Genomic DNA, 25,410 nt, shown 5'->3' with positions numbered 1-25,410 from the left:
AGGGTAGTTGTATTCCACTCTAGCTGTGAATTTACCTGCCTTTCAATTTTTGCCGATCATTTTTGGTGACACTTTATTAAATAATTTTGTGATGTGCCGATGTACTTTTGTTCTCAATCGGCTCTGTAGGGCGCCACCATTACAGCGCCTCGTCAGTCTTTAAATTACCGCATAACCAATAGAGGGCGCACTGTTAATGACGTGCAGCGCGTGCGCGATGCATGCGTAATGCTTTTCCACCTACCGCCTACAAATTTAGCACAATTATATTTTGAAAATTCATTTGGGATTTCTAACTTACCAAATTTATTTAAACCGTTCAAATATTTGATAACGAATACCCATCTTTTGTGAACAAAGGAATATATTCTTATAAATTCATTTTCGGGCATGCCAGCCTCCTTAGCTCAGTGGTTAGAGCACTGGTCTTGTAAACCAGGGGTCGTGAGTTCAAATCTCACAGGGGGCTATTATTTTTTTTCTTTTGATCTTTGTTTTAAATTTTGGATGGTAAATAGTTGACAGATTTTAATGTTACCATAACATGGTATTTTGTTATTTTCTTTCCCTCTTTTTTTTGTTAAATACATGTGCATTGCACACCATTTTATGTTGAGTATCGATTAGAAAACCATTTCGTGACATAGAATATAGAGGTATTGATTACAATAAAAAATACTGCAAACTCTGACTTTTTAAAGCAATGGCAGTGAATTTTTTTAAACGGCATACAGTAAATGTCAGTATCTTACCATGGAGGAAGGAACACTTACCAAATTGTTTCAATTATTAATGTTTTATCAAGATGTAAATAACAGAAATCGATATCACATATTTCCGATATCGATAATCGTCGATAACCATTTCTGCCGTGTTTTCTCACTGCGCATGTTGTATGCGACCGCATGATATAATGAAGCCAACATCCGGGCTTTTCCCTCTAAAATCCAGTATGGCGGGCGACGTGTAGTCCAAAAGTGAATAATTACCGTCAAAAGACACGAGAAATTTTCTATATTCTACTGTTAATGCTACATTAGACATTTCTTGGGGACTACTCATGTAACTCGACTATCAGAAAATGCAGAATGGTGGGCAAAAGAAGGTCGCAGTCGTCCGAAAAGATGGGAAAATTAGCGAGAGTCCGAAGGCAGCCGTGACTGCGTTGGAGAGGTTGGACAAGGCGCAGCTGCTTGCGTTCCAGGCTCAAGACTTAATTTCCGATTTGTCTGGAAGTGAAGAAGGAGAAGTGTCAGAAGTAAGTATTTCAGCGAAGGAGCTTGCAATTCATTTACCTCTCTGTCTTTTTTCCCCCTTCTCTTTCCTTTTACTCCAAGCAAAAAGTATAAATAAATTCACAAACCAGTTAGGTTAACATGGTCATGATGGTTAACTGGTTAACAATGGTTAAGTTGCCCAATCATGCCAATTGATTTGAACTGGCATTTGGCAATGACTGGCCGGCCAACAATGAAAACATTCATGAACAGATTTGAGTTTATGAAAATGAGAAAGTATTCAGAAGTACATGTAGGACGAACTTTAGGGCCTAGTATTAGGTTTAGTTAAGGAAGAAGTTTTTGACTAATTTCAAATTCAAGCAACATAATTTATTATTTAGGGGCCTAATTTTTAGCACGAAAGTTGGGTCACCAAAAAAATTAAGAAATTTGATGATCATGATGATTGATGTTGATCATGTTTTTTTGGTGTGCTTGAAAGTTATACGCCTATCAATTGTTTGAGGTTCAATGAATGGGGTTCAGTTACATTGTTGGATTTAGCATGATCATGATGTCAGCATGATATCACTTCCAGTTACTGACCCTAACGATGACCTAGCGAGTAGCGGTGGGTGAAAACAAAGCTCGCCACCATTTTGACATTGTGTGTTTGCGTGCTAAAGCTCCTCTGGTTGCTATGGCGTGCCATTTTCACCCAAGTGTGGATAGCAATTCGCCACTTCGGTCAAAGTACCTGGATGTTTGGATCTGAGAATAGACAGAAAATGTTGCCATCTAGCAAACACAACATATCACAATAAATTGGAGCATAATCAGAATAATGCAGCTAATTTAATCGACATGCCTACATTTCTAGAGCTTTTGGGTGAGAGGAACACATTTGGGCATGGCCAAAATTACACTCAAGTGTCCTTTAACCCTAACTTCCTAGCCATTACGTTGGGATAAAGAACTGAGCACTACAAAATTCTATGAGAGTTGTGCATACTCCTAGACAGCTTAATACCCTGCAAAATTGTTTGCTTCTACAAAACACCAACTAAGTACAAAAACGTCCATCACAACCAAGCCATTTCCCACAGAACCACTGCACAGTTTGCCCCTAAACTCCGTACTTACTCCGTACGTACCTGCACTGGTACGCATGCGCATACTATCATTCCGCTCCTACCGTACCACTCCGTGGAGCATCATAGTTCTAGGAGTACATGTAAGTTGTGCACACTTATAGATGCTGAAGTATTTCAAACTACAGTTTACTAGTGTATTTTGTAGATTTAGGTGAGGTTAGGGTTAGGCCTACTATTTACTCTGTCATTTCCACTGTTGAGTGGATTTACAAAATAAGCACAGTCCTTGGCGACTGTGACTTGTCATTGTCAGGACCTCAACATTGTCAACGACGTCCAAAGGGCTTACCTAGGACAGGTTTATTTAATCCAGTCTTTTTGTAACGTATTTATTTAATCAAATCCATTTTTTTTCACTGACTGATGGGAAACGGCAAACAGTTGTTTATGAAGTCTCGTTAAGATTTGAAGTGAGACCAGATATATAATTCGAAGTAAGACCAAGTTCAAATGCTGTTAGTGTGTTTTCTAAAAACTAACAAATAAACATGTCATAATGTACACATACTCTATGATTAAGTTATGACGGAGATGAGTAATATGCCTCTAGTTTGGTTCTAACTAGGGGTGTACATTCACAGGTAGTATGGAATTGAAAGCTTGCATTCGTGATCAAGTTCCACACGGCCTGATGGAAGAAGTCTAACAGCTGTTGTGTCTCAATCAGCTATTCAAGCCCAACAACATAAATGTACTAAGAGGTGATAACATAAAATTGTCAGACAACGGCTGACAATGATTTCTTCATGAATTTTCATCTGGTGATACAAATTTAAAAAGGAATCGCTGTTAGCTACATGTATGGCTAACCCTCCAGATGCAATGTAAAGTACAAAGAATCTTTTTTAAATGTAAAATGGACATAAAGGTGCATTCGAATTCAATTTTATATATCAGTAGTTCCTTTAAGAAAATAAGCATGTATGATGTAGGGCTTGACCTTATATCAACAGGGAAAGTCTAGAAGTAATAACCGACATGCTAGACTAGTAACCTTCTCTGTAAGAGGTCTAGTTCCTTGCCAAGACGACTTCCTCTCTGTTCAACCCTGAAAGGGAGAAAGCTGTACTCTCTGGAAATAATTAGAATGAGCTCATTAACCCTAACCATGATAAAGTCAACATTATTCAGCATAAATTTTATGGGGAAAATTCTGTAGTATTTTATATTTTGAATTACAGTAGGAACAGAGACTGTTTGGATTTTATTGGATTAAGCAGGCCTCATTCTCTTCAATAATTGAATTATGTTGGAATTCATCACAGTGCATAGAAATCACCCAAAAGTGGTTGAGGTTCAGTGAAACAAAGAGCTCTGTGAATAGAGGTATTGTACATTGTAACCTTGATATCAATGTGGTCTACATGTACATGTACCACATGGTGGGCTAGGTTTAGGAGTAGGACATGCACATGTGAGCCTCACAGTGAGAGTTTGGCCAACAGTACATGTAAAATATACTGCTGATTACCACACACATTAATATTTGGCTCAATTAAGTTTTTCCCTTGAAGTGGAATTTAACTTAGTTATTTTAAAAATGGAAAGTATTGGCTCTACTCATGCGTGGACACACATCGAACATCCTGGAATGACATACATTGTACATGTTCATGATGTGCATGTACATGTTTTTTTTATGGACAAATCACTGTTCATGGTGACACATATGCACATGACATTTCCTACATGTATCTGCATTGGCCGAGAATTGGCAATCAGAATCTTTGCATGAAACGGCAATTTCTGCAGGAACAACAATGTCAAATGTACCCACACACATGCTGGAAATTGAAGGATGAAAGATAACGTGAAACAGTTGTCCGCTGTGATTCACCAAATCATGATAGTGAATACGTAGTGACGTTTATCTCTGTACATCCATTCAAAGAGTTCAGTAGTCAAGATTTGATTCATCAAAATGTCCCAAGGAAAACCCATGCATTGTACACATTTATTGAAAACAATTGTTGAAATGTAAAGAAATGTGTTCAAGTGAAGCATGTTATGTTGATCCATCATCTTTTGCATTAATTCCTTTAATAAAAATCCATTCAAAATCAGTCAAATGTCACAAATCCACAAAATTACTGAAAAGTCAGGTGTTGATTTTTTGGCAGGCTACATATAAATAACGTTAACCCACACCTTCCAAATAGTGAATAACTTCTACAATTATAAACATTGATGTGCACGTAACTTCTCAACATAATTTCTTACATTAATTTTTTTTTTGTGATTTTTATTTCTTCTTGTTTAGGTTGAATCTTTCATACTGGATCCAGACGAGTTACAGTTTGACAGTTCGGGCAACCCGGACCTCAGGGCCGTGGACCCAGATACCCTCGAAGCTCTCTTAGAAGCTGCGGGTGAGTACTCAATCAAGTCAAACCCGGGCTAGGAAATAGACAAACATCTTAAGATCAATGTCGTGATAGGTTTCTAATTGCGGACTCCAGGTCAAGATGGAGAATCCAGCGACTCAATGAAACACTTGCGGGCGCCCGACTGCTATGTGCCTTGCTGTTGGAGACCATTGAAGCCCACACAAAATAAGACATGTTTACCCTAATGTCCTGAGTCATTCTGGTATATCACATTAATTTACCCTACCTCCCTACTGTCTTTTACCAAATACTGGACCAAGTCCGCCAAAATCCATCAATCACACTGCTTCCAATGCATGCTTTGCTTTAGGCCTCCAGACCCAAGTCCATCATACTATATCCATATTTAGTCAAAACAGGCCTGCAGGACCAAGTCCCCCAAAATCTACCAAAATGAGGGGATGGATTTTGATGGAGATGGCGAGGGTAGTGTTAACCAAACTTGCAATGATCAGTGATGACACTCGGGTAGAAACTATGCAGTAACAGATGATCCAGTAGCACTAAAATTGGAATTAATGCGCTTGTGCATCAGTCATTGTTCAAGGGCCAGTTACAGTAACTGCTTGCTGGACTATGAGTGGAATGGATTCAAACACTCACCAAAATTCCCGTCTCTCTCTTTCACCCATCCTCTTCAGCAGGGATAGACAAGCTGACCACCGCCGATGGCAAAGCGTTCACCGACCCTGAGATCTTGGGCAAGTTAACATCCTCGGTCAGCTCGGCCTTGGACGAGGCGGAGGCTGCCCTCTACCGGATGCGGTCAGAGAGTGGAGGCAATCAGGCAAACCAGGGGGCTGATGGGTAGGTGTCTCTTGGCCTGGATATCTGCATCCTTAGAAAATCTCACGTAACCCTCCCAGATGCTTAATAATCCACCAAAAGGTGACCTTACCGTGTGCTCTAACTTTCAAAAGCTCCATATCAGGTAGCAGTTGCCAAGCTCTACCTTCCTCTATCCTGGAAAATCTTCCAAAACTCTTGGTTTTGGATGGAAGGTGCCAAAATGCTAGAAAATCCTTTCATTGTTAAAGCTAGGTTTACATGACATTACTTTTGTTGTTTTTTAAATGTTGGTGCCAAAAAAGTTCAGTAAGTGATTGTTTTCTCATGTTCTAGCCAAGCCTATGCCGACGCTGAAGATGACCCAGCAGCCCTTAAGAGCATCAATGAAACCACGGAAGAAGGCGAGAGTCTCCTGTCACTTGCCTGCTCTGGAGGTTACTTTGAGCTAGCCCAGGTCAGTCCCAAGTCATAGTTTGTGTTTTCATTTGAACCCTTCCATAATTTGAAATTTAGCTTCTCCCATTCTGATTACTTTCATATTCATTTGACACGCAACTTTGTTAAAAAAAACTAACTTGAGCTGCTAACACTCGGGGCCAAAATGATGATTGTTGTGTAAGGCTGCCGAAAAAAAAGTATCTGCAATAGGACATGCTTCTGAATATTGCCTGTAAAGGGAGAAGTAAGAGCTATAATTAGGGCTGTCCCGAATGTATCGAATATTCGAATATGCGATCAGCAACTGAATATTCGAATAGCTTTTTGCCGGTTTGAATATTCAAAAAGAAAAAAACTATGCATGTGCACACGAGACTGTGATGTTATTATAATCATAAGGTTGCATTTTTTGTTGTGAGATACCACTTTTTTGTCGACGGTAGCGTTTTTGTCGACGCCTATTATTGATCCCATTCTTTTAGCTAGGTTAAATCCCTTAACAGTTGCACAATACTTAATTCAAAACACTCCACTGGTAGCCCATAATATCCGTTGCCACGTGCAAATTTTAACCAGCGTTCTTTGAATGCAACTTTTGGAAGGAAGGCAGCTGCAGCTGGAGGTGTAAAACTTGATCAGCGAGTTTCAAATATTCAGTCAAGTGCAGTTTCAAATAATCGAATACTAAATTATTTGGAAATGGACAGCCCTAGCTGAAGTGTAGGCCAATGAATGATTTTTGTGGCCCACAAAGCAAAGGAATTGTGGAAATTCACCAAAGCAGGGAAAGTAACTGTGGTCATGTCTTGCTTTGGCATTGTACACCACGTAGGTTTTACTGAAGATGAATGCGAATGTGGAGGATCGAGGCAGCAAGGGAGACTGCACACCCTTAATGGAGGCAGCCAGTGCTGGTCATGTGGACATCGTTAAGCTGCTGATAGATTATGGAGCTGATGTCAATGCTCAGTCATCAGCAGGTAGGATATCTCTCCCTAATCCCCGCCCCCATTGCAAGTCCCGCCTCTGTGTGGAACCCCAACATTTCTCCACACGGCAATTTGAATCAGATCTTAAACTTTATAATGATAAATATGATAACTTTCATAAATAAGATGTTCCTGAAATCATCATTGGCACAATTGTCGCGGGTAGTAGCATGCTTAGATTGTATACAAAAATGCTGTATTAATGCCAAGTATTGCTTTATCCACACAGGTAACACCCCCTTGATGTATGCATGCAGCGGTGGCCATGAGGAGGCTGTCAAGGTTCTCTTAGACCATGAAGCCAACATTGAAGACCACAATGAGAACGGTCACACCCCACTCATGGAGGCAGCGAGCAGCGGTCACGTGGGCATTGCTAAGGTTCTGCTGGAGCGAGGAGCTGGAATTAACACCCACTCTAATGAGTTCAAGGAGAGTGCACTGACACTTGCCTGCTACAAAGGTACATCTTGTTCATGACCTCAAGACATGGACTCCTCTAGACATGTCCTGCTCTTTTTCTTTTCCTTCTCCTGCACCCCTGGCTCAACATCTCTCTTCCTGTGCCCCTCCCAAGCAGCCCTTACCCTGTGACCCTCCGAAAAACACCCTCCCAGTGAACTTCTCCCTTCCCAGTGAACCTCTCTCCCCTGCACCCTTTCCTTGCAGCCATGTCCCACATGCCCACTCTACACTCTTTATCCAATAACCTGCACTCTTCACCCTACACCCTCATCGTAATTATTTCCACCAGCTGCATACATGTACACCAAAACTCAAATATTCATGTCTCACATTCATCTTTGACCAACAGGTCATCTTGAGATGGTTCAGTTCTTGTTGGAGGCCGGTGCGGATCATGAACATAAGACTGACGAGATGCATACCGCCCTCATGGAGGCATCCATGGATGGTCACGTTGAGGTGGCACGTCTCTTGTTGGACCATGGTGCTCAGGTAAGTATCCTACACATGTGTTTACTTTAGTCTGAGTTTTGGGTTCTACTGGCAGAACACTCAAGAATGTCACCATTTGGGTGGCTCCAAATTTTAGGAATCTATTTTGATTCTGTCAACAAATCTCTTGAGAATTGACTTTGAATTTGGAAAGCCATACTCAGCTAACTTGAGTTCTTGCTTTGTTCTGTTCTGACAGGTGAACATGCCAGCAGATAGCTTTGAGTCACCTTTGACCTTAGCAGCCTGCGGGGGTCACACCAAGCTTGCTGACCTCTTGATAGAACGAGGTGCCAACATTGAGGAGGTGAATGATGAGGGTTACACGCCACTCATGGAAGCAGCAAGGGAAGGACATGAAGAGATGGTAGCACTACTCATGGCGCAAGGTAGGGGTACAGTAGGTTAAACCTATCAGGACCAGGGTAGTTTGGGTCTTCTCAGGACTGGGGAGTGAGGGGGGCGCGGGGGGCGGGGGAAAACATTGAGGAGGTTTATGAGGGTTATACACAGCTCATTGATGCAGCCAGGAAAGAGGAGATGGAAGCACTACAAGCTCAATGTAGGGCTTCATTCAGAAACCAAGTAGGTGGCAGTAACCATACGTATTATCTGTGCATAGGAAGGTATACATTATCAAAAGAGTAGATGCCAATTGGTAATGCTTAACAGATACCCGAAAGGTTGAGCCGAGTTGAGTATTACCATCATGGAGTAGTTGCTCTGTACAATAGCAAGCGCAATGCTTTCTCCATTACTGAGGGGCTCCATGAGTATGATTCAGTGCTCAGATTGGTCATACAAGTATGACATGAAGTCAGTTCTCCAGTTTTGAGTTACGTATTTTTATCATCCAGATGCCAACATCAATGCTCAAACCGAGGAGACCCAAGAGACAGCGCTGACCCTAGCCTGCTGTGGTGGATTCCTAGACGTGGCTAAATTCCTGATTGACGTGGGAGCCGATATCGAGCTGGGCTGCTCCACTCCACTCATGGAAGCAGCACAAGAAGGACACGTGGAGCTGGTCAAATTCCTACTCAGTAAAAGTAGGTCTACTTTTTTGCCCACACCAGTCTGTTGTTTCATTCGTCAGTGATTAAAATAATGGACACGTCCTTTCAATCGATCAGTCCGCATTGACAAATGAGTGAGTCAAGTGACTTAGTCCCAAGGTCTGTTAGAAATAAACACACACTAATGTTCGAGGGGCTTATAGCCAAATCCGGACAAGCTGGCAATATTGTTTCACGGATTTATGTGTGAAGCACAAATTAGCCAAGAACCCGTCTCAAGCTACCTCACTGCATCACTCGGTATAGTTGAAGATTTGTCTGTTTCTCCAATCTAGATGCCAACGTGCGTGCTGTCACAGCTACCGGAGACACGGCTCTGACTTACGCCTGTGAGAACGGCCACACTGACGTCGCTGATGTACTACTAGCTGCCTGGGCAGACCTGGTAAGTCTTGGGTCATTGTTTCTCGTCCATCGAGGATCGTTATCTTGAAGGACTTAGTCAGTGATAATTTGATATTTGGATATGTCATATTATAGCCTCGGTCCATTGTGATTATAAATGTTTTACCTCCTAGGAGCATGAATCGGAAGGTGGTCGCACCCCGCTCATGAAGGCTGCCAGGGCTGGTCACTTATGCACTGTGCAGTACCTCATTACCAAAGGTTAGTGTAACATCTTAAGATCCTTATCTAGGGCATACTTGATGAAGGAAGATGCTATTAAGCAAAATAAAAATCTTGAATGGTACCTGTAGAGTTATAACTACAGAATTAGTTGTTATTTTTAGTTATGACTAGAATTTATTGTCTGCAAATCATACAGCATTGAAAATCATGGATAGTAATATATACTCAAGACTTAGTATGCTTTGCAAACGATATTTGACTCCTCAGAGTTTCTTTGTTGTTAACTGTTTGCCTATTTTCTCAGGTGCGGAGGTCAATCGTGCAACATCAAACAACGACCACACGGTGCTGTCATTAGCCTGCGCCGGGGGCCATCTCAGCGTGGTGGAACTCCTGCTGGAACATGCTGCCAATCCATCCCATAAACTCAAGGTGCGTCTTGGAAAATACGCACAAGTGCTGATTTTGATCTGATGGTGCAAAGTCCCATATTGTCTTTGCGTGCCAGACAAGTGACTGTCCAGCTCTCTGTTATCACCATTGAGGGGTTACTTTTTGCACATGTGTTGGTTTTGAGTTCTTTTAAAAGTCTGAAAATTGTTGTAGCCATTGTGAGAAGTGAGACAGTTTGGTTCAAGAACACAGGCTTTCAAGGGAAAAATATGTATGAATTTGTGAACGTTTAGATATGAATATATAAATGTTTCATTATCAATATTTGAATAATCGATATCCTACTCGTACCCCATTCCAATTAGGATAACTCCACCTGTTTGATTGAGGCGGCCAAAGGAGGTCACTCTGGGGTCATGTCACTCATCCTCAACTATCCAAACAACTTAGTGACCACACCCGTACCCCTAGAGGGCACAGTCACGCCCCCTACGCCCGAGCTGGGGGAGGTATCCCGGGTGCCAACCCAAGCCCTACCAACAGTGGTACCTCCTCAGAAACCTGACGAGCATCCCGATGAGACGCAGTTGCCTCTGAACCAGGGTGAGTATGGCTTCTTGTCTCTAATGGCTAAGTCAGTCCATAAGGAGAGTGTGGCTTGTTGGTTAAAGTTGGTGACTAATGATCAGAGGATCCTCAGATTTGTTATCAAAGGTTGAAAACTGAATGCTGAAAAAAAAAACCATTTCCAAGAGGTATTTGACGTGAGTCCAAGAACCTGTGTCAATATTTGCATCTAAATGTGCATTTTCCTTCTTATGTAAATTAAAAAATTAGTTATTGAGTGTTGAAGTAACAGAATTTACTGCCTGCTATTGTGCTATCCAAAATGGTATATGTGATGTCTATTATTTATTTGTTTATCTTGCTGTTTATTGATGTCACAGGTTCCCTGCTGCTGGCTCAAGCAATGGCTGAGCCTTTGGTAAACCGAGATCCAACACACCAAAGAATTCCAAGCACCGCTTCCCTGACTGAGGAGCCGGGGGCAGATGCTGTCCCTGTCTCTACCACCGCTCCATCTCTAGTCTCCCCACTGGGGCTTGGTAAGCCCCACCCTGACGTCCAGATTGCCAAAGAGCAGCTGCTTGAGAAGCAGAAGCAGTTTCGGGAGCTGCAGAAGATCGAGTGGGATTTCATCCAGAAGGATTCGGTGGTAGAAGCGGAATTGGAATCCACCGATGGAGAATCCGCTACCAATCGAGTCCCTAGCCCCAGCGACGCTCCATCCAGTGATGTCGCCTCACGTCTAGCAGCAGAAGCCAACAATAACAAGTCTCCCAAAGGGGTTCGCGAAGCAACTCCAGGCTCCCCGAATGCAGATGTCTTAGCCACAGATATTGACGACTCGGCCTTGGATCTACGGGAGATCAAAATCAACCAGTTCAACAAGGAAGCACTTGCGCTAAGTCCCGACCTCCCCGAGCAGAGACTATCCGCCCAGGGCATGGAAGCTGAATCCCAAACTCCAACTCCAGATCTCCCTGCTGCAAGTCACTCCTCTGTATCTCCCCTTTTCAGCTTGGAAGATCTCGGTTTATCAAGAGATCCCCAAGATGGCCACTCTCCTAAACTAGAAGCCTTGGCCAACCGGCAATCTCCAACTAACCACCAAACCGCGGCTCCTCTGACTAAAGATGCAAGCAGCCAGATGGCCCCACTTACCCCAGCCTCCCTACCGGACGTCCAGAGTCTTCTACCCACAGGGGAGGATCTCTCCTTCATCTCTGTCACTGAATGTGTCACAGGGTCCACTACAGGTGTTGACAGACTTGCTGACATCTCGTCACAAGAGAGGGAGAGTGGAGTTGGAGAAGAGGCACAGAATGGTTTGATGGTGGCATCATCGGTGTGTGCTGTGGCTGAGACTATTGATGCTCAAGCACGTAAGTTGTAAATACATGTACATAATTATTTTTAAAATAGGATTGGTAACAACACGGCCATGGCCGTAAATGGTATGTGATGTTCACCAAATCTCTGCAAATTTGCTCATATGGTCTAATTTCTCTCAATGATTGAGTGTTTTTTCGGCTTTTTTTTTAAAACAGGCCCAGAGTTACCTCCCAAGCCCTGGAAGGCACCTCCCCAGACCCAATCTGTGGGCACCCAGTGTGGTTCCTCCCTCACCTGTCGCGTGACCCCTCCACTCACCCTCAGCACCTCCACTGCCTTCCCTACACCGGACCCTGTCCATCATCCCTCCCCGTCCTCCCCTAACATCCTCTACGTGCCGCAGTTCACCCCTCACCCACCTGTTGAGGTGGACGCGCAGACGGAGAGCAATCATGACACGGCGTTGACAGTCGCCTGTGCTGGTGGACATGACGAGCTGGTCCAGATGTTGCTGGAGAAGAGTGCAAACATGGAACATAAGGACAAAAAAGGTAAAGGGCTCTCAATTTTTATAATGTATGCTCAACGCTTTCTGAGAGCTTTATGAGAAAAACTTAGCCAATTTTTACACTTTTTGTGGGACACTCATGACCTTCTACAAGTACTGATGCCTTGCCACTCAAACATTGAGCTTCTAGGGCCCATTGGCCATTTCAAATCTTATATGAAAGCACGTATCATTATCAATGACATCGTGATGATGTAATTTTATAGAGCAATTAAGGAAAATCTCGCAAGCTTATATCTAGGTGGGCCTCAAGTAAGAGCTTATATCTGGTGCAAAGACAAGAAGGGCAAAATTAGTACCAAAATTGATTACATTAATCATCACAGATTCAGTTATGTATCTACAAACCATCTATGTAATGGTTTCCACTTGTTTCTCCCCTCAGGTTTTACCCCTCTCATCCTGGCAGCGACCGCTGGCCACTGCAAGACTGTCGAGATTCTCCTTGACCATGACTGTGACATCGAAGCCCAGTCAGAGAGGACCAAGGACACCCCGCTCTCCCTGGCTTGCTCGGGAGGAAGATACGAGGTGAGATTGTGAAACCAGGAATTCTTGAAAGCGTCCAAGGAATTGCTGCTTGTAGGTTTTAAGAAACCCTTTTGGAGAGGAGGAAGAATTTTACGTTCTTAGAGGTGGGAGGAAAAGCCACGTATATCTTCAAGGGGAAGAGCTTACAACTCCCTAACCCAAGCAATCTACCTCTACCACATCCAAAACTGAAAGTTTATTAACTGTTTGTAATTTTGTTCAGGTGGTGGATCTGTTGTTGGCCCGTGGAGCCAACAAGGAACACCGTAACGTGTCTGACTACACCCCACTCAGCCTGGCTGCTTCAGGAGGCTTTGTTAGTATCATCAAGCTGCTGCTCAGATACGGAGCTGAGATTAACTCCAGGTAGGAGCCAAATCAGAATCTGTTGGTGGGATGGGTCTCAATAGTTGGGTCATTTTCTACGTTCACCAGGAATACAGCTCAAGTTTACAACACTCAGACATGTTACATCCATATCCACAGACAGAAATGCTAATTTCGGGCACAATATCATATCAACAGCATCTTACTCGTATTTTTTGTTTCTAATATTTCAACTAGAACCGGCAGTAAGCTGGGCATATCTCCCCTGATGCTGGCCGCAATGAACGGCCACACCGCAGCAGTCAAACTCCTACTAGACATGGGCAGTGACATCAATGCTCAGATCGAGACCAATCGTAACACAGCGCTGACCTTGGCATGTTTCCAAGGTCGCACAGAGGTCGTGAGCCTGCTGGTTGATCGCAAAGCTAACGTGGAACACAGGGCTAAGGTAACGAATAAGAACAAGATGATACTTCAAAAAGGTTGTCTTCATCAAATTTTAATCTACCATCAAAAAATAAGTGAATGGGATATTGTGAAAATCTTAGCACGTCTCACAACCAATGCATGGCTAAATTTGATACTGTTTTCTTCTTCCCAGACGGGTCTGACCCCCCTCATGGAAGCAGCTTCTGGCGGCTACGCAGATGTAGGGGCGGTCCTAATTGACAAAGGGGCGGACGTCAATGCCGGTCCCGTACCTTCCTCCCGCGATACCGCCTTGACCATCGCAGCAGACAAGGGGCACTATCGCTTTGTGGAGCTCCTGCTGGAACATATGGCTGCTGTGGATGTCAAGAACAAAAAGGGCAATTCTCCGCTATGGCTGGCATGCAATGGTGAGTCCTGGCGGCCATCTTGGTCTGGCATCACGCAGTCCATATTAGGATTTGTGCTGTTTGTATTAATGTCACCGAAGCACCAGACTATTGGTCATTTACTCCTAATAAAATTTTTAACGGGTAAATAGCTACTAGGCTTTTAATTGCGATTACTGGTGGCTATGTTTTGTATTAAAGACACCCTAAAGCCCAAATGGGGATTAGTGTGATTTGTATTAAATTGATTATCGGTCATTAACCCTCGTTTTGAATTTCTGTCTCTCATCAGGTGGTCATCTGGACGTGGTGCAGCGACTGATCCATGCAGGAGCCGACATCGACAGCCAAGACAACCGCAAAGTCTCCTGCCTGATGGCTGCATTCAGAAAGGTGAGTCATCGTAGCCTTGGAAATCAGAAGGAAGCACTGCCTATAATGTAGTCCTTCTCAGAATGAACCGTAGATGAGTAAACCATGCTGGGAATTTTACTATTATCATTATTATTATTTATGCGGCCAACAAATAAAACAAGCACATTGAAAAAGCAATTATATATCATACAAGTATTCTAAAAGTAAAATGAGAATTAGTTACCAAAACATATGACTAGACAAGCCTGAAGGATGCAAAAAGGAATGGAGGGGGGGGGGGGACAGGAGGGGGACAATAGGGGTGGGACAGTTATAAAAAAAAGGAGATAGAAGGACCTAAAACAAGGACAACACATTCCAAGCCGGCCAGAGTAAATAAAAGTGTATTAAAAAGCTGTGGCCCTAAAGCCTGCTTACCCATGCTTAATATATCTGCACAACAAGTATATATGTTCTTTTCTTTTCTTTTTTTTTTTTTTTTAAATATTCACAAATTGAATGCCCTGTGTGGGAGGTATTATAGAGGACAAGCAGTATTTTGTGTAGGATCATAAAACAACTCCATTCAAAAAGCCTGTCTCCACCCAGCCCCCCCCCCCCCCCCCCCCCCCCCCCCCCCCGAACAAAAGTGACATTTAATTCCTGACCTGTTTTTACAGGGGCACGTTAAAGTAGTACGATGGATGGTGCGCCACGTGAACCAGTTCCCCTCAGATGCTGAGTGTATGAGATACATAGCTACCATCTCAGATAAGGTAGGTCAATATCTGGACAATCCATACAAATTTAGGTGACATTCCTTTACACCAAGACTATCCATAAGAAATTTTGATAGTTGGTATTGTCACTATGTCGAATGAAAACTAGTCAATATTGGCTCTGCTAACCACAGCATTCCGCGCTTACGATCAGTATTCTGTACTTACTGCGCTAACAAAAAATGCTGGACTATCCCTGTAAGCACAGAATTCTTAGTTACGGCATGTACGCATGTGCATAAGGGAAAATTCCTCACTAACCCGTGAAATATGCTTACCGTGCACACAGAATTTTCTGCTGCAGTAAGCAGGGATTTTTTTGCTAACGGTAAGCAGAGCCATGCAATTGGGCACCGGGCTTGCCATTTCAGGTCCAATTCAAATTTCCCTGATCATCCCATGTTTCAAATCTGCTCCTTACAGGGTATAAGATTTCCAATTTTGTTCCCTCTTGACAGGAGCTGTTGAAGAAGTGCCACCAGTGCATGGAGATCATCGTAGCAGCAAAGGACCGACAGGCTGCGGAGGCCAACAAGAACGCTACTAACCTACTGGAAGAACTAGAGTCAGAAAAGGTAAGCACTAAGCAAAGAAACGACCGCAGAAGGCTGTGGAGCTGCTGAGCAAAGTATTGTCAAGCAAGTTTACATGCTAAGCATAAATCAGTTGAGAAAAACTGTCCAGAAGTATTGACTTTTGTCACAAGAACCTTTCGGTGATGAAAATAACAAATAGCCAATACGAATGACCATCAGGGATGGTGGGGTGTTTTTGTTATTGTGCCATTCTGTTAAATGAAACCTTCGCAAAATGTTAATTTTAACATTTAGGAAATTTTAATCAAAAAATTAGAGTGGCCTGATATTTCATCCTTAGCAAGGACCTTTTAGAGGGAAATTTAGGAAATTTAACGTACTTAAAATTGAGCAATTTACAAAGTGATAAATAAGTGGTCCTTTTTGTCATTCGACAGACACGAGAGGAGAGCCGCAAAGCCCAGGCTGCCAAACGACGAGAGAAGAAAAAGAAGAAACGCAAAGAGAAGCAGCAGAAAGACGTTCCTGATGACCCTGACCCAGATATGGACCAAGACCAGGAGAGAGAGGACAGTACACCAAGCCCTACCATCAATAGTAAGTTGTGCACCTTCCCCTGGGATTTGTTGGTCTGGGGTTCATATCTACATGATGAATGCTGGATGGAGGCACAGGTGTTGCTGTTGGTTTTCCTTTGTTTGTTTAGACAATAAGGTAGTTTTTATCGTCCCAACAGTGGAAGAACCAGTCCCGTGGGAGCCTCCCTCAGCAACAACCACCACCACCATCGGTAAAGTTTGCACCACCGACGTCCCGGCCATCTACACCATGCCAGGGCCCAAGAAGGGAAAGAACACCAAGCTAGTCCTTAGCAGCAACACCAGCGGCAGCAACAACTACAGTAGCAATAGTAACAACAGCAGCAGCGGCAGTAATGCAGTTAAGAACTTACCAGCGACAACCAACGGAACCAAATCAGCTGTGGTCAGCTCACCTGCCACCTCTTCAAGTTCCAAAGAAACAGGTACTTAGACCCAGTCCCAATCCAGTATTCTGTAGCTTCGGCTTTGGCTTTGCAATTTGAATTGGCAGAATACTGTGAGTAGCCATAGTCAAATGACCTCTCCACCTTTTTTTTTTAACAGCGTCCAGCAGTGGTGACTCCAGGAAAGATCGCGTCCGGGCTCGGGCCAAATCCCGCGGCCAAGACCCCAATGAATCTGACAGCAGGAAGAGAGTACGTAACAGCCTGATGGACACGGAGGAGATGGACAGCAAGGAGTGTGTGGCTCCCAAAAAAGAAAGGGAAAGAGATAAGGGGCGGGATAAGGAGAGACGAAAGAAGGCGGGGAAAGATGGCAAGCATGCTGACCATCCCTCGTAAGTTTATATATTTTTGACAAGTTTTAAACCACTTTTATAATGTTCATGTTAATACTGGAATGGTAGTAGAAGCAATAAAACTTTGATTTAGTGAGCTTTAGGTTTTTGTTTGAGTCTCACCAGAACAAGTTTGTGTCTTCTCTAAGGTGTCAGAGACAGCACTGAAGATGCGGCGTTTGTGATTGCCAGGAATTAAAAATTTGTTGCCATTTCTCTTTTTTTTTTGTCAGTGACCACAGCCATAGCAGTAAGAACTCTCCCAGAGGTGGCAGTGGAGACGTCACAGGTTCCCCTAATCCCAAGAACCCACCAGGCACCGGAGCCAGCCCCAAGAGGGGACAGAAGAGGGACGAAGGATGGAAGGAAGTTGTCAGAAGGTACGTGGACAAGGGACAGGACAAGTCATTGTGTCACGTAGTGTCAATTGAAGAAAGCCTAATTTTTGGGGAGAAACTAGGTGAATTTGAACGTCGGATTCTTTATGGAGCAAACTTAGACTCTTCGAACAAGTTATTATGGTTTTAATGTTTTATTTTTTTCTCCAGGTCCATCTCCTCGTTCAGGTCCAAGAAAGTCAACGTCCCTGCATCGGCAATCAGTCGTCTGATCGGTCGAGGAGGATGCAACATCAACGCCATTCGGGAGGTGACTGGGGCTCACATTGATGTGGATCGGCAGAACAAGGGCGGCGAGAGGACCATTAACATCAAGTAAGTTATCAGGACTTAACTTCGGACGATGAGCCTAAATGGGACCCCTGTATCCCATTTGGAAGGATGGACATATATCAAGATGCATTTGGAGTCTGAGGGTGGCTGTGGTTGAGCCGTCTAAAACTGGTTCCTCCTAAAACCACACCAGCTCACAAAAGAAAATTACTTTCTCAGGTTGCAAGCCCAGTCTTGCTGTTAATTATTGACTATTGTTAATCCCAATATTTAGTACAGCCTTCTTTGCAACAATTATAGTGCTCTTGCCAGTTATCAGGATGTTGCTGAAGGTTTGTGGGAAACGATGACTATAAACAAACAAACCTAGGGTTAAACCTAGATTTAGAAGAATATCACTCTTATTCCATACCCTACGGTGAGCATTTTGTGTACATTTTCTTCTCTTTCAGGGGTTCTGCTGATGCCACTCGCCAAGCCCATCAGCTCATAGCAGCCCTGATCAAAGACCCAGATCGTGACATTGCTGACATCCTACCAAAGGTCAAGAAGGTGACATCCTCTCACCAGTCTTCATCTAACACCGCCACCTTCACCATCTCCAATTCTCACTCAGCCACCAAGTCCGCAACGGCAACCTTGTCGGCTGTCAAGGTCTCAGCAAAAGGCATGACCTCCGCCGACACCAAAGGGGTGAATCTGTGGATTCCGCAATCAGGGGTTGTCCGTCCTCCCTTATCCATCGCCAACAGTGTGGCCCATCACGCGCAATTCTCCCAAGCAGTATTTGCCAAGGCACTACAGCAGCCCTTGCAGTTCCGTGCTCCCGGAGCACCGCTGGCTCAGTTCCAGGGCGGGTTCCCTTTAACCCGCCAGGACTTAGCAGGAGGTACCATCTCAGGCTGGGGTGCCATCCCAGTCAGGAATGTGGTACCTGTATCGGGAGCTCCTAGACGTCCCAGTCCTAGTCATCCAGGACCACGCTTCCCAACAGCCACTACAGCCACTGGAGGAAGTCCATCTGCTGGATCTGTCACCATCACCAGTTCCGTCGGATCGTCCCCCCGCTCGGCAGCAAGGCAGCTTTTCCCTCCTACATCATCCACAAGCGGTCCCACACCCGTCAGCAGTGCGGAGTACCAGCCAATAACCCAAAGATCCAGCTCCGCAACTGCCCCATCATCATCAGCCTCGTTCGCCTCCAAGATCTCTGACACCAAGATGGCTAGCGTCAGACCTCAGAGTCTGATGACCATGGCGTCCATGTCTCAACCTACAGTCACTGCTCCGACCACCAAGACATCAGTTATTGCCCGGCCACCTCAACCACGCCAACCAAACCCCACCCAGTCAGGCTATCAGCAGGTCCAACACCAGCAACAGCCACCAGCACCACAACAGCAACAACAACAGCAGCAGCAACTAAGCCAAGCCAGTCGTACCATCACTCCCTCCACCACCTCTACCACCACCACCTCCACCCAGTCCTACCCCAACTTCAATTTCCTAACCCAGTCCCACAGCACCGGTTTCTGGGGCACGGGTGTGACCCAGCATCCCAACCGACCTGAAGCAAATGGCGAGTATCGCCCTCCTACCCCACCCAGCGTCGAGATGTCCAAAGCCCCTGGCTACAACCGCAACTCCCACATGAATCCCACCCCTCCACAACCGCTACAACCACCAGCAACCTCCATCCCTAACCCGTATTTCAACGCCCACAACTACCCAGTCCCGAACCCCCAAAATTCCTTCACCCCCAACCAGCAGTTTGGTGTCAACATCAATCAGACCCTCCCCCCTGACCAACCTGATTACCCCTCTCCAATTGGCTCTACCCTCAACGCAAATGCCCGTCAGTTTACCCCCATCGCTAACCCCAACCCCTCCCCTACCCCACCCAACACCATGATGTCTAGCAGCAGCTCGCCCATATCCCCTGGAGCCTCACCTCGTTCAGCAACTACTACGCCTAGTCCGGTCACCATGGCAACTGACCAGCCTCCGGCCCCGCCTCCAGCAGCCATTGGTCAAGATCGTCGCTTACCAATTCCCATTGGCAATGAGCGTAGTCGCGTGCAGCGCAAGACACCTGTCAACTTTGTTGGTGTCCCTGTTGGTGATCTTGGTAATCCTGTTGGTACACCGGGGAATAGCATCTGGGCTTACACACCAGGTAAGACAATTGGATATTTGTGAGGCATTGTAGCAAAACGAGACAGAACTGGGTACATTTTGTGGTCATTTTTTCTTCGATTTTCAGATTTATTGATATGTTTTGTCTTTGATATGCCTACTACACATATTTTAAAGAAACACTATCAAATTGTGGAATAAAAGGGTTTATAAGAAAAAACATCAGGCATCTTTCATATTCACGATTTCAAAACAGTCAAAAGGCCTTTTTCTCAGTATTTTACTTTCTTGACGTCAACAAATGCAAACCTTAAATATCCATAACTTGTATTCTCTTTCCTAATAACCACAAAATCTCATTTTGACCTCTAACCAGTTTTGCCTCATTTTGCCAGATTGCCTCACATTTATTGTCGAGTGTAAGAAACTTGGGAGGAGTGGAGACTATTTTAAGTGTGCTGTTTTGGCAAAGAAAGCGTCCTAAATCCGCCAACATCCATCACTGCATGCAAATCTATGACGCATTTTAAATCAAGCCCCACGTAACATTACCCTTTACAACCGGAATTTACCCAGAAAATATTTAGTGGAGTTTCAAGGACCCGAGAGGTATCAGTCTAAGGACAACATCTTATAATTGCTGGTTTTCTTTTTCCAGGGAGCGGTGGTGACTGGATCCCAAGTACCAACTTGGAGGACTTACCAGGCACAGCAGCTAACGGGATGCCTAACTTCCCCCATGAGGCACCGCCGAGAGAGGACAGCTTCCAAATGCACATGGTACGTGTCTCACTCCCCCACCACCGCCAACGGTGGTGTTTACATTAAAGAGGCTACTTCCAACTTCACCTTTGACTTCCTGCATATATTTTCTGGCATGTGAATCATCCATGCTTCAAAGCCTAAAAAGTTATGACTTAGACCACGTTTCCTCGTAGTATCCCTGTAACTCACATGTCAACATGGGATTCATATTGTATAGATCCTTTGCATTGCAGCCATCTTTGAGGTGTGTCCTTTTATATCTCATGAATATGCATGAGTAGGCCTCTTGTGCATTCATTATGGCTAATTAATGCTAAGGGTCTATTCAGAGCATTAAGAAGACTGAGACATCTCACTTGGCCAACCTGTTGTTTCCCCACAGACACCTGTCAGTCCATATGGTGAGCAACACGAGCCAATGTCCGGCATGCATCATAACATGGCCATGGGCGATGTGGGAGGGGTGCCAGCTCATGGAATGGCAGAAGCGGTCTGGAACCCTGGAGCCACCATGCAACTTGATGGCACAAATCCAAAGGTGGGTCCTGTCTCAAAGCTTAAGGCTGTTTCAATTTACATGGCTATGGCTAGCCACACCACATGTGTCTGTTGGACGTGTAGTCGGCCACTTCCTTGGCTGTATGGTCTCTTGCAAACCTCAGCCAAGGCCAAGTTCGCGCAAGGACTATAGTTGACCAATGGTTAACTAACGTTTGCCCGAACTCTGTCTAGTCGACGGTGGTTGACTACGCTAGTCGACTATTTGGAACCAACCTACTGGGGTTGGTTGCTTCGCTGGTAACCAATAGCCGCGCGCATTCATAACGCTAGCAGAGAGCCAGGATCCAGAAGTTTTGCAATGACATTTTGACCAGCGTTTGACTAGAGATGTTCGCACGTTGTTATTAGTGCGCAGGCGTAAGGTACGTCACAAATCAACCACTAGTCGACTAATGGTCCTTGCCCGAACTTGGCCCAAGTAATGTTGATACGGCCTTAAAATCTACTCTAAAGAATATTTTTTTTGTAGCTTATACACCTGAATTATTTAATGCAGTAATTTCTCAATAGCAAGTTTATTGCATCCCCGTTTTTTAATGTTACGTTTAAAAATACTGGAAAATAATTCTGACATTATTTCTCAAGCATAAGGACTATGTAGACAACGCAATGTTGATTCAGAAACCAAAAAAAAGGCATAACATTCCTTTAATGCCAGTTTGTTTTTGGATAGTTGCCAGGGGAGGCCCTCCTACAAAGGTGGTTGGCATGAACTACAAGTTCAAAAATAAAATTTATCCCAAATTATTTCATGTAGTTCAGGATTGTGCTCTTGGCCACCCCTCAAGAAGAATCTTAATTTTCTTCACCAGTGATTGGTCTGTTTGTCATTCATAAGTTGCAAATTTGTCTTCTACTTTCCCAGGTGTGGGGAGCATGGAGCCAGTCTGCAATGTGACATGAGGTCACTTCTCCATCCGCTGCCATAGAGGGCGCTGTTTGGCACAGCCAGGGCATACACCAGAGATAGTCGAGTTAAGTTTTCTTAGATGCTCAGCAGCCGTCCTGTAATGCTATCTGGTTTGTTGTCTAACCCGCCAAACATTTCAAATGACAATTAGGAGAAATTAAAAAAAATTGAACGAGCCTTGAGAGAAAAATTCTCATCGATTCTATGAAATTTAAAATTATAAAAGGCTATTAAGTAATTTTTGGTTGTGCATCATTCAAAGTATACGCATTAAAAATTTTGTTTTTGAAACAATGAATACGTGCAAAACCTTTTTCATATTTTTTTTTATATTTGACATTTTTGTATCTGAAAAGAAGACGGGCTACTCACACTAAAAATTGTCATTTGTGTTGAAATCTAATTTTATTTTTTATTTTGGGAAGTTGGACGACGGATTCAGGTTAGACACATTCCAGTTAAGCATTAGAGGATGCACTGTTATGGCTTTGGATGGGTACCTTTATGGATTTGTATTTGAGGTCAGTATCTATGAGACAGGGCACCAGCCTTGTCTCCCAACTATTTAACCGTTTATCCCAATGTTCCCAGTATGTTAGATAAACACGATAGTCGAATTCACATTTCTTGAGTGATTTTTATAGCGAATCTCACAAATTTTACTAGAATTGTTAAACAAAAATCCACCCAACCCCTCAATACCAGAGTAGAGAATGATATTTGTAGCAATGATTTTTTGTTTTTATTTTGGGGCTGTGTATGGAATTAATGAGTATGACCTTTGACCTTAAGTAGTCGAAGCAAGTGGCCACTGGAACATTTAATGTGACTTTTATTTTATTCCGAATTAGACAAAAATGAAACTGCCTTTCCGACAACAAACTTGTCCCCTCTTATGTTAATGAGACCCGCCAAAACTTGTAGCAAGTATTGGAAGAGAATGTTCCATTATGAGATTAGAGGGGTGATCACTTTGATGCAAGGCAATTAGACTGTTTTGTTGATTGATAAATGTAATAGACAAAAAATGTGACCTAAAAGTGATTCATTGAATGCATAAAAAAATTGTCTCACTTGAGATGTTTTATGTGTCAGTTTTACTTTTGTTTATGAAGCTTTACAAAAAGACGAACACTTCAAAAATCGCCCGGAAAGAATAAACTCTTTCAAAACGGGGATTATTTCTTGAGTTCAAAACTTGTCAGTTGAAGACGATGTTTCGTTAAATATGTACGTTACTAGTACGGAAGCATCCATCTTTAAAAAACGTAGTATTGTGATTGGTTCGTGCATTACATTGTAAACAAAGCGTGGCTTGCCCGCTTGGATGTTGGCATGTATTATGCTTTTGACGAAGGCACAGCATTAAATTAAGGTCAGTGAGCCTGTTTGACCTTTGACCTCTCGTCTCTATTGTATGTCAGTTTAAGCTTTGGTTTCGCTCTGCACAGTGAATTAACCCTCAAAAAATCGACTACAGCTCTATGGCCCATAAAAAATGTTGGCACATGTATCTTAATTGTGCATGCCTACATCAAACTTTGAAAATGTTTACTTCGAGACAACCACAACGGATAAAATTGTAAAAGTTTACGAGGGAAATGGAGATGAACTCTTGATCTACTGTTTTTCATGCAGGCATAAAATACGTTGGAATTTAAAAATTTGCACAGATGTTGGAGCTATAATGTAATATAAATTGAAAGCAATGTGCAACTCAAGGTTTTAGCCCTTTTATTTTTGCTCATTTCGAACCAAAAACCGTGTTTGATTTGTCAATTGTACTATGAATTATCTTGAACTGAAAATTTTCAAAGTTTGATGTACGTATGAACAGCTGTCTTTTTACCCAAATCCAAAAGTTGCCGGTCTCAAAAATATGTTTTTTTGATTCTCGTCTCTTACATCAGTGTTCATAATGTTCCTCCACAATAATCGTTTACCAGTACTTTGTAAAACAACAAAACACGAACATCTGTTAGGCAAAGGTTCATGTTTAAGAAGTGCATTTTCAAAATTTAGAATTCCGAAAAAAATACCATGAAAATCTTGCCGACGAGCATTTAAAAAAAAAAATACTTAGTTTTGAAATTCAAACCCTCATCCATAGTTCCATACTGAAAAAAAAGAACAAAATTCAAAAATATCACTTACATCTTCTTGGTGTGTAAAATTTCGTATTGGCTCTTGCAAAATTATATCCTAAAATTGTTCCAAAGACAGAGAAACAAATTTGCAACACTCACCATGAAGTCATTAATTCCTACTGAAAAATCATCCAATTTGCACCGGCACCAGACTATCACATGACCTCTAAATACCTTGGACAAGAGAGGGCGATATATTCAGGAAGAAATCATTGAAGCATGAAAACCTACTTCAACAGCACACTGCACGGTCAAGTGAGGAAGGCACTTCAACCAGGTTGCAGCAAGACCCTTATGCTAAGAGTCCACATCCATCATGTGTTCCACCGAAAGCCAGCAAGCCCTTAGCCCAGCAGAATTCGTACTACAGAGTCTCACTGCTAGATGTATCTATCTGACAGAGAAACATCGAAGCGAAGTTCATCAGCGCTCAACAGGCATCAATCAGAGAGCTAGTCTCCAAAAAGGAAAGCCTCTTCAACTACCAGCTGACTTATTGGTCTTCGCACTTGGAACTGTACTCCAAGCACTGCCTACTAACATTAGGACTTCAACCAAATGCAGATGCAAGATCCAACCCCTCTACTTAAGTCTATAGCAACCAAAAAAAGCAAGTCCAAAAAAACCCAAGTCCACCCCATTAAAGTTAAGTCCAACAAGCTCAAAAAGTATAAAGTCCCAGTCTATCAACTTGCCCCATCAGTCCAAAAATCCTATCAGCTTCCCTACCCTCTAAATAGTAGTCCAGTTCCCTCTCAACCATCAACCTGCCCACCCAGAATCCCGAAGCCTACCCTCCAGCTCCAAACCCCTTCAGCTCCCAACTCCTCAACCTCCCAGCCTCAGACCCTCAGATCTGAAAAAAATTCAAGGGGTACCCCTTGATTTCTGAAATTCTGGCCAGAGCTGAAAAATTGTCTAAGTCCAACAACCTAAGGGTTTTAATTACGAAAACCGGAGATTTTTTCAAGAAAGTGCCATGGCAGAGCGGGAAAAAAGAGAGCTGGCATGCAGAAGGTACGCGGTTCAACCCTGCCCCATGCTACTATTTTATT

The 25,410-nt window shown here is 43.4% G+C and overlaps 1 protein-coding gene and 1 non-coding gene across 3 annotated transcripts; both read left to right on the top strand.

The window, feature by feature from the left end:
* Positions 1-396: 396 nt before the first annotated feature.
* Positions 397-469, top strand: Trnat-ugu. Its single transcript has one exon. It is a non-coding gene; the product is annotated as a tRNA-Thr (tRNA).
* A 453-nt stretch (positions 470-922) lies between these two features.
* Positions 923-23,608, top strand: LOC119731984 (ankyrin repeat domain-containing protein 17-like). Of its 2 annotated transcripts, none has more exons than XM_038205326.1 (31): positions 923-1,258; positions 4,635-4,743; positions 5,406-5,568; positions 5,884-6,004; positions 6,821-6,968; positions 7,207-7,440; positions 7,792-7,934; positions 8,134-8,323; positions 8,792-8,983; positions 9,286-9,395; positions 9,529-9,616; positions 9,885-10,012; positions 10,339-10,576; positions 10,921-11,919; positions 12,085-12,420; positions 12,823-12,968; positions 13,192-13,334; positions 13,533-13,746; positions 13,900-14,137; positions 14,409-14,509; positions 15,151-15,246; positions 15,708-15,824; positions 16,223-16,382; positions 16,522-16,809; positions 16,931-17,165; positions 17,399-17,545; positions 17,714-17,878; positions 18,289-20,012; positions 20,631-20,752; positions 21,120-21,275; positions 22,164-23,608. In XM_038205326.1, the coding sequence occupies exons 1-31, from the start codon at positions 1,082-1,084 to the stop codon at positions 22,194-22,196; spliced, it is 7,461 nt and encodes a 2,486-aa protein (XP_038061254.1). In that variant the 5' UTR covers positions 923-1,081; the 3' UTR covers positions 22,197-23,608. The 2 variants fall into 2 exon arrangements, with proteins under 2 accessions (XP_038061254.1, XP_038061253.1); XM_038205325.1 differs by having other exon boundaries at positions 5,403-5,568.
* Positions 23,609-25,410: the final 1,802 nt, after the last annotated feature.

This window comes from Patiria miniata, unplaced genomic scaffold, assembly GCF_015706575.1.
Source record: "Patiria miniata isolate m_02_andy unplaced genomic scaffold, ASM1570657v1 HiC_scaffold_24, whole genome shotgun sequence".
Taxonomy (NCBI): domain Eukaryota; kingdom Metazoa; phylum Echinodermata; class Asteroidea; order Valvatida; family Asterinidae; genus Patiria; species Patiria miniata.
The sequence above is the reverse complement of the archived record's forward strand: the minus strand, read 5'-3'. Positions and strand labels throughout refer to the sequence as shown.